Source organism: Dermochelys coriacea, chromosome 14 (genome assembly GCF_009764565.3).
Source record: "Dermochelys coriacea isolate rDerCor1 chromosome 14, rDerCor1.pri.v4, whole genome shotgun sequence".
In the NCBI taxonomy this organism is placed as follows: Eukaryota; Metazoa; Chordata; order Testudines; family Dermochelyidae; genus Dermochelys; species Dermochelys coriacea.
In genome coordinates this window covers 16,907,843-16,920,250 of record NC_050081.1, presented here as the reverse complement: position 1 = coordinate 16,920,250, position 12,408 = coordinate 16,907,843, and the positions used below count along the sequence as shown (strand labels likewise).

Below are 12,408 nucleotides of genomic sequence, written 5' to 3'. Positions count from 1 at the left end.
CTGGTAATAGCTTGCCTTAAGTGATCACTCTTGTGACAGTGTGTATAATAACACCCATTGTTTCATGTTCTCTATGTATATAAATCTCCCCACTGTATTTTCCACTGAATGCATCCGGTGAAGTGAGCTGTAGCTCACAAAAGCTTATGCTCAAATAAATTTGTTAGTCTCTAAGGTGCCACAAGTACTCCTTTTCTGTGTGCCTCAGTTTCCTGTATATGCTGCGTTGTTGCCCGGTGAGGGGAAAAGGACTGCTTGCTCTTAGGGCAGGCTCAGAGACATGGGTATTAATGCTGCCTGCCTGCTGAGCTTGAAATGAGCCATTTTAAAAAAAAAAAAACTAGCTGAGACCGACCACCTGTCAATGGAGGATACAAGAAGAGGCTGGAAAATCCAATCACCCAAGGCATTGATACCTAGCCACCAAGGACCCAGCAGGAGGCAGATTTCCCCATCTTTCCTCAAGGAAGCTGAGCAACATTCCCAAGCTGGAGAACCAAGGACTGGAGAGGTGAGGGGGTAAGAGCTGACTGCTGGAAAGAGTCTGGGCTCTCATCTGGAAACTGACCCAGGAGCTCAGACCGCAGCCTGAACAATGGCATTCACCCAGCTTGGCTGGGCTCTGGGCTAACCAGAACGGCCTACACTTTAACCTTCCTTTCCCTGTACTACTCTAAGGACTTCACAGTGCTGCAGTTAACTAATAAACTCGACTGTTTTTTGACAACGCTGTGTATGTGTGTCACTGTGAATGCTTGGGGAGGTGCATCAAACCCTGCAGAGTGGACCAGTCTCTAGCAGGCACCTGTCTCAGTTGGACTTGTTAACAGAGTTCACGGTGTGAAGCTGAAGCCCAGAGGTTCAGCAGTAGAAGGCAGTGAGGCCACATGGCTCACCCTGTAGGAAGAGAGAGACTCCTTGGGGGTCTGGCACGCTGAAGGGGTTCCTCCGAGGACTGTTCCAAAGCTGGCGGTGTAGCACTGAATCTCTGGATCTGTGATGCACACAACAAAGGTGATCAGCTAGGTTTGCTTATCCAGGTGGGCAATCAGGGGAAAAATCAATTCAAAAATACTCAGTTTTTAAAGGGAATGTGGTGGGCTTCCGGTCTCTGAACCCTGGGCAGTGGAGTTTAAAATTGTGACCAGAGCAGTCACTGTTTCAGGGAATGGGGCATTGTGGGACAGCTGCTGGAGGATCTGTTAAGATCAACACAGGTTATGCAGTATCTATATTCTCACTGCGTTGACCTAAGTAGGTCAACTAAGGCTCTACACCGTCGGGGGGAGGGTGGTTTTACTGCATTGTCGTAATGGGGCACTTACATGAATCGGAGACACATCTGAGTGTAGACATGGTCATGAAGTCAATGCAAAGCGATTTATGTCAACCGAATTCAGTATTGTAGACTAGGCCCCAGTTGCAGTGTGGACGATATCTGAAGTTGCTTACATCTCTGGAGGTGAGTCATGGTGTCTGAGATGTGTATGGTGTAAAAGGTTCAGAGATGGTCTGTTTCAGATACTATTTTGCACTCCAGTTCTGTATTTAAATGACTTGCCGCGTTCTCGGTTGTGTGGACTTAGTCCCTTTTGCATGCAGTATTCTTCCAGCAGAGATGAGCACTGTGTGTTTCTCTCAACACTTGCTTTGGCAGGGGCACAGCTCAGTGGTTTGGTGTCAGCAGTGACTGGGAGGGAAAGCGGGAGCACTGGCAACGCAAGAGCCGGCAGCACTGCTGCCTGCGATATGGCAAGCTCAAGGCCCCCTACCGAGACATGGAGCTACCCAGTCAGGAGGTGCCCTCCTTCCAAGGCACCGAGTCACCGAAGCCATGCAAGATGCCCAAGGTAAAACTCTCAAGAGTGTATGATGGGTGGTTCTTCCCCCTCCTTCCGTTTTCCTCCCCCACACACACACCCTGGGGTGCCACCTGATGTACTGGGGTCCCACTGAGCCTGCCTGTTTCACCAGCCTGGGTTCCCTCACCCTGTCCTGCTGTGCCAGGCCCTCAAGCCTCCTCTAGCACACACACAGGTAAGGCCACACCCCACTGCAGAAAGACACAAACACTGAGATCTGCTCTCCGTGGGAAGACTCTGCTCTGGAATTGCCCAGTACTCAAGTGCACAATCCCTCTGGAGTGTAAATCTAAAGTTGTATTGTCTTGCACTGCGCAGAAATCTGTACAGCAGATGAAGCTCATGAAAATTGCCGCCTCTCTTAATGTGCAGGAAGATATGCCCCCCGCCCCCCAGTTATGAACTGCAGAAACTGGGTTTTAGGAAACAAAACCAGTTTAACTACAAAGGATGGATTTTAAGTGATAAGGGATAGCAAACAGATCAAAGTAGATTACTGAGCAAATAAAGCAAACACATAAACTAAGCGTAATACTACTTGTAGCCTGTTTCTTTAGTATAATTTCTCACCCTAAATGTTTTAAGCAGGTTACAGAGATTCTTTCTTTTGCTTGCAGCTTAGAATTCCAGATATTCCTTTCACAGACCAGACACCTTCTAGCCTGGGTCCAGCTCTTCCCCGGTTCAGTCTTAAGTGTTTTTAGCAGTCATCTTGGGCAGGGATTCAATGAAGAACTGACCTGGATTAACTCATTCCTCAGTATTTAAATAGGATTTACATATGGCAGGAATCCTTTGTTTCCCAGTTTGACCCTCCCACCCCCACTCCCTACCAGTGGAAAAATACAGCAGTCCAAGATGGTGTCCAATACCAGGTGATATGATCACATGACCCTGCAGTGTCAAAGCATCATCTCAGGAAGGTGGGAAATTAGCATCTTCAAAGACCTATTGTTCTCCCTCATGGTTTGACCAACCAGCCAGACTGATTGCATTTTGTTTGGTGGGTGTTCCCCAGGTGCAAACACTTTTTTGCAGTTGATGTATAGGAATGTTGACTAACTTCAGATACAGAAACAATACATGCATACAAATAGGATCATCCAGTAAATTGTCACCTTTCCAATGATCTCACATGACCCATCTTGTGTAAAACATATTAGTTATGCCATATTCACATGCTAACAAGAACACTCTGAAGAATATGGGGGGTGTAGTGCCACAAGGGGTTTCTCCTGTTGTAGCTCTCACTTCACTAATTAAAATGTGGATTCCTAATTTGAGCCTGCCTCTCTGGTCTAGAGTGCAGGGCAGCATGTGTCTTCAGATCAGACTGTTGGAGATAACTTCAGCAAAGGCTTCCCAGAAATGCTGTCTGAGCATAGTATGGCGCTATTGTATGGGGCCTGGTCCTATGGCTTAGGCAATAGAAGCTCAGGCTTTTAGATCCAGAGGTTCTGGGTTCAGTCCTGGCAGAAAACCCACTCACAGCAGGGTTCACTTGCATAATGTGTATCTTTGTGTCTCCCTTTTCTGTCTCTTACATTCATGTGCACACGGAGCTAAAAACCAAACCTAGTTCACTAACTTCTGCCTTTGTCCATGTGACTCTGAGATCGTAGACCCTTTGGCCAGAGGCCGTCCGTTCCGGCATCCGGATGAAGTCGATCGTCCTCGGACCCCTCATCCTGTTCTACCACCCCAGACACCTGGAGTCCTCTCCCTAACATCCTTCACCAGTGTGCGGTCAGGCTACACCCATTTGCCCCGTAGGAAGAGGGAGTCTGTCGCCCACATGAGCTTCAGGGCAGCTGCGGCTATAATCAAAGTGAGTTCTGTTTGTGAATGCATTCCCAGCTGAGCTGCTGCCTAGTGAACCTTCCTCAGAGACTTGTCCAGGGCACCCTTATGTCCTGTCACTTGTGTGTTGCCAAGATCTGAACTGGAGCCCTTAGTAAGGTTCTCCCAGGGCTCTACAAATGCAGTCCTTTTTTCCCCCTCAACACTTAATGCAAGACAATTTACCATTGCATTCTGGGACACTTTGCAGACCCCTACATTTTTGTGGTTTGATAGTTTTGCACAATGTTTTTGTTGGATGACGTACGCAATGCCAATCTACATATTGCAATGCTTTATTTTAAGCAGAATTTTAGCGAGAAAAGCTCAGTGGTTTGAGGGAACAGTGAACTGTTTAAGAAAATCAGCACTGAATGGCAACCTTTAACGTGGAGGTTTTCAGATTTCATTGCAAATGTTGCATGAAACCCTTGTCATGGCTGGTATTTCTGTTGGGACCCATTAGCAGGCCTACTCGGCACTAGAGAATAACCTGGTTTCACAAGCTGCATGAACCAGATGTGGCTCACCTTGCAGGCAGAGGTGGTTGAAAATTTTCTGACAAAACTGTTTTCCATCAGACCATCTGATTAGACAAAATCAAAACACGTTATCGGAATGTATTGATTTCACTGACCTGGGGAAATGATGAAGAATGTTACATTTTGAGAAGGCCAAAATGTTTAGACTTTTTGAATATAGTATTGTAGTCAAAACCTCATAGGCACACAATGTTTTGTGTCTCACAGATTTGGAGATTTTGACTTTTGGGCCCAATTTGGGACAAAACTAGATTTCAGAATCTCTCTGAATTTTCTACCGGGTGGAAAGGCCAGATTTTGATCAGCCCTAACCATCGAGTTTGGCAACACTGGCTTTTTGAGCTATATTTTAACATGTTAATGTACATTTAATCTGTGGCAAGGGAGGTTTAGATCAGATCTTGGGGGGCAACTTTCTAACTCTAAGGGCAGTTAAGCTCCGGAACAGGCTTCCAAGGGAAGGAGGAGGTTTTCAAGAACAGGTTGGACAAACACCGGTCAGGGATGGTCTAGGTTTGCTTGGTGCTGCTTCAGCACAGGTGGCTGGACCTGTTGACCCTGAAGGTTCATTCCAGCCCCACATTTCTCTGACCCTGATTGTGAATTCTAGTGTGGGCAGGACACACATTGTGTTTAGCTCGAGGCTGGAGTTTGATGGCTGCACTTTCCTTTTTACTGAGTGTTCTAGTAACTTAGTGTTATAATATGTTATAATATTTGATCCAATGCTTATGTACTGCTGGATGCTGGTGGAGGTGCATGCAACACTTTGCAAACCTCCACAACAGAGATCTGAAATGCTGACTGCTTCCTTCTTTGGGAAATCTGTGCGCAGATTACCGGCCATGCAGGTTAATCCACTTGATGATCAGCCCCAAAATGGCTAGCTGGTCCCTCACTATAGTAGGGCAAAGTACAGCTTTACTAGTGCATTTCATCACCCTGTGTTTTGCCTTTTCCCCCATGAAAGGGACGTTCAGTTTTGGAGCCCTCGGCATCGAAACACAGAGGCAACAAGCGGAGCTTCCTGTATCCCAGCTTCCTGGATGAGGACGTGGTGGATGCTGCAGATACACTGGACTCCTCATTCTTCAGTAAGGCAAGCATGGTTCCATGATATCCTAGCTTCACCCCCTTTCCCCTGTGGCTTTTCCCTTGGGGCCAAGTCAACAGGTCTTGGAACACTTGTGACTGGTGAGGCATTCTGTAAGACCCCGGGCTGGCCCTGTTGAGACTCCAGTCTGTGCATGTTGATGGAAACTGGGGCTTCACTTCCCTAGCGCTGATATTTTGATTGCTTTAAACCCAGTGTAAATTTCCCCTCTTCCCCCTTTTATTTTAAATCTTTCTGACACTGGTGCATGGCATCCCAGGCTGTTATCTTACAGGTCCCGTGCCCCAGAGAGCTTTTACTGCTTGGGACATTGACCTTGCATTCTGTCGCCCAACACCAAATAATTCCCCTGCCATCCCAATCTCGCTCTGTTAAACTTGTTGCTTTTCACTGTTTTGGGGTGGGGGATTTGCTTAATGTTCTGGAAGCGAGTTCAGTTTTGAGTAGTAAGGGGCCCAGAGGCTACAGTCTCTATTCACAAGCAAAGCGGAAAATACACCTTAATTATTGTCACTGGTTTCTCCCTACATACATTCTATCTCATAGCAGCAGCGCTTAGCCACATCTACACTGCGGGGACTATAGCAGCGTAGCTCTGGCGCTGTAGCTATGCTGGCTCAACCTTGTCATGTAGACACAGCCAAGAGAATTCTTCCATCAGCCTAGCTGCATCTGCTCCAGGGGCTAGGTCAGCATCGTTATGGTGCTCAGGGATCTAGATTTTCATACCCCTGAATGGGGTAGCGAAATCAGCCTAAACTTTAAGTGTGGCCCAGGCCTTTGGTCTGATTTAGATTGTAAGCTCTGCAAGGCTGGGACTGTTTGTACAGCACCTAGCCCAAAGGAGCCTCAATCTCCGCTGGTCCTTAGACGTAACTGTAATAAAAATGATTTTAATAGAGCATCTCCAGCACTGCAGAACCCCGATATGCTGTGAGTTTTTTCGGGCAGGGAGAGCCATAGTTCCTGTCCCATTTGTAAGACCCTGTCAGAGCTCGGTGAATCAATGATCAGATACCACAATGCCGCGCTAAGCATAAATCTCTCCATAGAATTAATGGTTGATCATCGCATATCATCTCACAAGGCCCTGTCCTGAAGCCAGGTCTGAGCCAGGAGTAAGTTTGATTGGGACGCCATCTGGATCACTTATCTGTCTGAGCTAGGCCATCACGCGTGTCTCTGCTGTGTCCCTCACAGATAGATGCGCACGAGGAGATGTATTCCATGCCGGATGATGTGTTCGAATCGCCACCCCTCTCAGCCGCTTACTTCCAAGGGCTTCCTCACCTGGATGGCGCCCAATCCTCTGAGGTGGAGCAGCCTGTTCTGTGAGTATCGGTTCTGGTTCGGGGCTGTGTGGGCTCGGGGCTGTGCCACAGAGATTTGCCCAGTGCCCCTCAGACTTGACATGTGCTGTCCTAGATAGCTTCTGAGCTGACCCATTGTGCTGAATGGTACTGGGGGGCTGGAGTTGGGCTAGATATCCAGAAAGGACTTGGCCCCATCCCTTTCCCTGGCAACTCCTTTCACTTCAGGCAATACTGGCCATGCTGTGATGAGGCCATGCCTGAAAGGGAGTAAAACATTTAACTCCACCTCTTTGAAGGGAATTGAATTAAATGCTTCTCGCTGCAGGAAGGAAGGTGTCAGGGTCTCGGTGTCAGCAGTCCCCAGCCCCAAGAGAGGCAAGCGGATTGCTTCCAAAGTGAAGCACTTCGCCTTTGACCGCAAGAAGCGATACTACGGGCTGGGGGTGGTGGGCAAGTGGCTGAACAGGACGTACCGCCGGAGCATCAGCAGCACGGTCCAGTCTCAGCTGGAGAACACGGACAGTCACAGGTGAGGGCCGGGCACCAACTGGATGGGGTGGGTGTGGTTATAATGGGCCGGGCTGATACTGGATCCTAGTGCTGCCCTGTATGTAAACGCTGGACCTGGTTCTTGATGTTGGCTCATGTGGAGTTGCTCCTGATTGACGCCAGGGGAGCGAGATCAGGGTCGGGGCCTGTTAGTTCAGCATGGCCCACGCTGAGTGGTTCTAAATATATGCAGCAGGGGAGCTCTATTCGCTTCAGTTCCAGTACCTTTGCCAGCCCCTCGTCTGAGCAGATATCCTCCCAGACAAGGAGCTGCATGGAGAGGCAGGTGGTCAGGGAAAGGGCTCTAATGACTTGACTTCTATTTTAGTGGTTATGGATGCAAAATATGCCTTGCACTGGGGTTGTGAAATACTAACTAAGGCAATCCCAACAGCAGCTCCGCCAAGGCGCCTCCGAACCTGACCTACATATCCCCATCCTGAGCCCCTTCTACATCTGACCTAATTTGCCAGGTCCCTGCTGGATCAGACGTGGGCATCTCTAGCCTGCTGGTTTAACGTGAGTGAAGGTTGGCAGGGACAGAGCTGCTCAGTCTGTGAAGAGTGACCTTTGTTTGTGTTTCCCTTCCCCTCCCCTAGGCCGTATTTCACCTATTGGCTCACCTTTGTCCATATCATCATCACCCTGCTGGTTATCTGCACGTACGGCATCGCGCCGATTGGGTTTGCCCAGCACGTGACGACAGAGTTAGTAAGTTTAATCGATACTGGCTGTGCCTATTTTGGGGTCTTGATGCTGTCTAGCCTATCGAGTCCCTTGGGCTAATGGCACCTCTGGCACTGCCTGTCTCTCTCTGGGGAATCCTGTCTCCAGTGCCAGGACTCTAGTAGCTGATTTAAAGCAAGTCTGTGCCCCAGCTCTGCTGAATGCCAGCAAAATGGGGATTATCCCATGCAGGCTTAATTCTCCAGCATCTCTCCATGCGTACAGTTAGCCAGGTGGCTCCCTTTCTCTCCTAGGTACCCAGGCACTGAAAGGAAGGCAGGAATTAAGCTTCCTGGGAAGATGGCCAACACTTATTCTTTCCTGTAATCTTTTTTTCTTCTCTTAACCTCACACTCTGGAAAAAGCAGCCCCTTGTACTACCTCCCACTGAACATGTATAGACAGACTTGGATTTCTTTCATTTTTAAATGGCCTCGGGAGTGATGGGGTTACCATGTTTAGTGTCTTTGTGACGCCATATAAAATGTGCTCAGTTTCCGAGCAACAGGAACGTCTTTTTCCTCCTCACTGATCACCCTGAAATCCAGCCTGGGATCTCGGTAGCAAGGATGGTCCAGTGGATAAAGCACTGGACTGGGACTTGGGAAACATGAGTCAAATTCCCAGCCCTGCCACTGTCTTCCTGTGTGACCGTGGGCAAGTTACTTGATCATCCTATTTCTCCTTCTGTAAAATGAGGTGGCAGTGCCCTACCTTGTAGGGGTGCTGAGGCTCAAATCTAATCATGATCATGAAGTGAGGCTGCATAAGTACATAGACTTGAAACGAAGCTGGTCTTCCCCTGCGGGCCAAGTTATTCTCTAAATTACACCTGGGCAACACAATGAAAGCTCCTGTGTCGTTAAGGCCTTTCACTGTTCTATGAGCCAAAGAGAAGCCAGCCTGACTCTTGGATCCCAGGCTGAGTTTGCAGGGCTGACAGTAGGAAAAATCCATCTTGTTAAACCTTGAGTCCTTTTTGCTGTGAATAAAACGTTGTGCCCACTTGGCAGGTGCTGAGGAACAAAGGTGTGTATGAGAGTGTGAAGTACATCCAGCAGGAGAACTTCTGGATTGGCCCGGGCTCGGTAAGGGATCTGTCTAGGTGTTCTGTTTTGTTTTGTTTTTTGTCTCCTCCTTCACCCTGCAGGAAACTGAGAGGAATGTACCCTTCAGTGCAGAGGGAAGGAGAAACAAGGTTCTAACAGCTGCTGTCCAAATGTCCCTTGCACACAGCTTTATCCAGCAGGTCAGGCCTGACCTGTTGCATCCCCGTGCTGTTCCGTCTCTGGGCTCTCTTTCAACGCCCATCTGTGTTGCTGGTAATTTTTTGTGATGTGGCTCAGCCCACTGGGTGCTATAGACTGTGACTATTCTTGGGGACCCCGGACTGAGAGCCACCTTGTTACCCCCTAGCCTTGCCTGGGGTGCCTGGGTGTTAGCTCCTCACCTCACCAGACTTTCAGCCACTCCACTGCTCTCCTCGAGGCTATGCCAACCCCATCTGCCTTGCAGGATAACAGCAGGTGTACCTGAGTCCCTTGGAATCACTCCCCTGTGATATCCAGCCTCTGAAACTGGCTACACACAGAAATCCCAGATCCTCTGCCCCAAAGGTGTAGTGCACCCCAGTTTTCCCTTAAACCACTACTCCTGTATAACCCACAGCACTTTAATGGCACAAAAGATGGCTTGTATTGAATTATATTGCATTTCAGATTGACCTGATCCACCTGGGAGCCAAGTTCTCCCCTTGCATCCGCAAGGACCAGCAGGTTGAGAAGCGCATTCAAAAAGAGAGAGAGCAGGAGCGTAACTCAGGCTGCTGCGTCCAAAATGACAACTCGGGCTGCATCCAGACTCAGCGAAAAGACTGTTCGGTGAGTGCGATAGGCTGCCTATCGGCTATGGGACAAGGAAACCTCCAGGAATCCCAAGGACAGCTGCAAGACTAATGCAGACAGGACTTTGGGGTGTGTACAGTGCAGGGGAGAGGGAAGACTGACTACTTGCTGTGATTAGGTCAGGGAAGGAACCAGGAAAGATACCTGCTAGCGAAGAACCAAGAGAGTGGTGAGGCAAGGAAGGGCTCAAGTATAAAGTGATGCTGACCTCTGGCTTTGTCTCATGAACCATTTTAACTTGTTATAAGTCGAGCGTTGGGAATCGGGACCTCCCTTCTGATGGGCTCCACTTAAGTTTTCATCTCTTTGTGCCTAATGGTCTCCACAAGCTAAGACTCTTAAATATGAACAATGCAGGAAGCCCACTGTACTTACCTTATTCTTATGCTTCTGTGTATTAACACTATATGGAGACCATTGCACACAAAGGAAACGTAAGAGGAGCCCATCAAATGGTAAGTCATGATTCAGTTCACACCATCTCAGGGACCCAATGAACCTGAAAACTAAGAAACTAGACTGGATCTTTTATATCCCTGCTTTATGCAGCTAGTGGGATATACGCCATATTGAATCACTTTCTATGATCATAGCAAGATTAATATCTGCCTACTATGTGGCACTTTAGATCCTCTCTAATTGTGCTTCTAACTATTATTCCATGTCACTTATTTCTTAATTCCTGTACCCATTTGTGTGATGGGTTACTCTTTTAATGGAATTGTCCATGTTAGCTACACCAGACATGATGAGAGAGCAGCAGGTGGTCCTTCCTGCCAACTCTGCACCTGGTACTGCTCTTCCTGGCTGCATGCAGCAGAGATGACTTTAAACATTGTGCATATAGATGCACAATGTTTACTGGTGGTCTTGCACAGCAACTGGCAGTGTGCAGGGCTCTGCACATCTGGGTGTCATGTCATATTGCTGTGCCACCAGGGGAGACGAATTCAGTTGCTCTTTGAAGATGTTTTCTTCAAGTTGCCCCACTGGATGGATAACAGCTAATGTGTTAAGCAGGGTCAAATGCTGGCAACGAAGTCATGAATAACACATGCAAGAAATTAAACACACTATCACTTCCATTTAAATAACATGAATTATGACTAGGGTGTGCTGCCACAGATTCCAAGATTTGTGCAGTGCTTAGGGGTAATTTCTTGCACCTGATTTTTCGCTCACTTTTTAGAGAACATCCTAAATAAAACAAATTGATTTTAATACAATGTAAGTCTCTTTTTAATGTTGTGTAGCTATCACAACAACATTAGAGACTTATTAGGGGAGCTCATCCAGAGGACAAGAAGCATCTCACTAAAACAGCCATCCAGGAGGCAATATATGATTCCAGGATGGCTCTTCCACCCAAGCGGGTGAATATTTGGAAGTGCAGAGAGGAATTGTGGAGTCTGACTGAATGGACCCATGTTCGAATGAGCTGGTTTGAACACATCAAATCTATATATCTGTTTAACAACTAAAAATCCCATTCTCTGGAACTGCAGGAGACGTTAGCAACTTTCACGAAGTGGCCAGATTCTAACTCCCCGACGATGCTAGGCAATTCCAGCTGGAAACGAATGTCCGGGGCTGTATGCCATCAGGACCCCAGGTATGGGCATCTCGCCGAGGAAAGGGGAGGGAACAGGAGGGGTAGTTGAATAGGAACGAGGGATTGGAGGCAGGCCGTGATAAGTCTCCATGTCTGCAGGGTGGCTTGGGAACCATATACCATGGGTGGAGGTGGGTGGGTCTTGGCTTTGCTATTTCCAGCTCTGCTATAAAAGGGAGAATGTTCATGCCCATGGCACCTTGCATCTGAGGTGCTCAAAGCACTTTTCCAAACACACGTGTACCATTTTAAAGATAAGGAAGGAGAAACCGAGTGAACTGAAACATTCATACCTGAGCTCTCACAGAAAGTTGGCATCAGCTAGAAGTAGAACCCGGAAGCCCTGACTTCCAGTCTTGTGCTGTAACCATGTCTGTCTGTTTATCTTAATTCATGGAGTGAGACGGAGGAGAGATGCATTTACCTATTGGATGCTTACATTTGTGTGCATGTCACCCAGGCCTCTGGGCATGTGACACGGTCCACTCAAGAGCACATTAAACTGTCTGTGTTAGGCAGCGCACACAGTCCCCTTCCTTGTACTGCCGCAGTCAGCCCGGGCATGGTCCATAGTAAAGTCTGGCCCTCAGAGACCAAAGAGAATGAACTGGGGACTCCACTGAGGTGGAAGGAGAGAGAAGCTACCCAGACCCCTGTGAGTGCTCATCAAGAACTGTCAGCGAAATTCTCTGGGCTGTCAGAGGGTCCCAGACAAAGGCTGCACCAGCAGAACCCTTCCTCACTGATTGCTCCATCCCCACAGAACATGCGAGGAGCCAGCCTCCACCCCGCCTCACGTCTGGCCAGATGACATTACCAAGTGGCCGGTAAGGAGTCTCCTGGGAATATTTTGCTGTTTCCCTTCCCGTTCATCGCCAGAAATGCCCATAGCGTTCTGGGAGAGGCCTCCTGGCCTAGGAAGGCGGAGAAATAAAAGGCACTTGTCT

General features: G+C 48.2%; 1 protein-coding gene across 8 annotated transcripts in view; it reads left to right on the top strand.

Moving 5' to 3' along the window:
* RHBDF2 (rhomboid 5 homolog 2) overlaps positions 1-12,408 on the top strand; it is an 85,883-nt gene that overhangs the window by 65,673 nt on the left and 7,802 nt on the right. For all 8 annotated transcript variants that reach the window (XM_043496412.1, XM_038371550.2, XM_043496409.1 and 5 more), the window contains 10 exons: positions 1,658-1,850; positions 3,478-3,690; positions 5,214-5,342; positions 6,558-6,688; positions 6,996-7,199; positions 7,819-7,930; positions 8,959-9,033; positions 9,664-9,825; positions 11,355-11,461; positions 12,225-12,288. In XM_043496412.1, the coding sequence (XP_043352347.1) occupies positions 1,658-1,850; positions 3,478-3,690; positions 5,214-5,342; positions 6,558-6,688; positions 6,996-7,199; positions 7,819-7,930; positions 8,959-9,033; positions 9,664-9,825; positions 11,355-11,461; positions 12,225-12,288 (1,390 nt within the window). The remainder of the gene's footprint in view (positions 1-1,657; positions 1,851-3,477; positions 3,691-5,213; positions 5,343-6,557; positions 6,689-6,995; positions 7,200-7,818; positions 7,931-8,958; positions 9,034-9,663; positions 9,826-11,354; positions 11,462-12,224; positions 12,289-12,408) is intronic.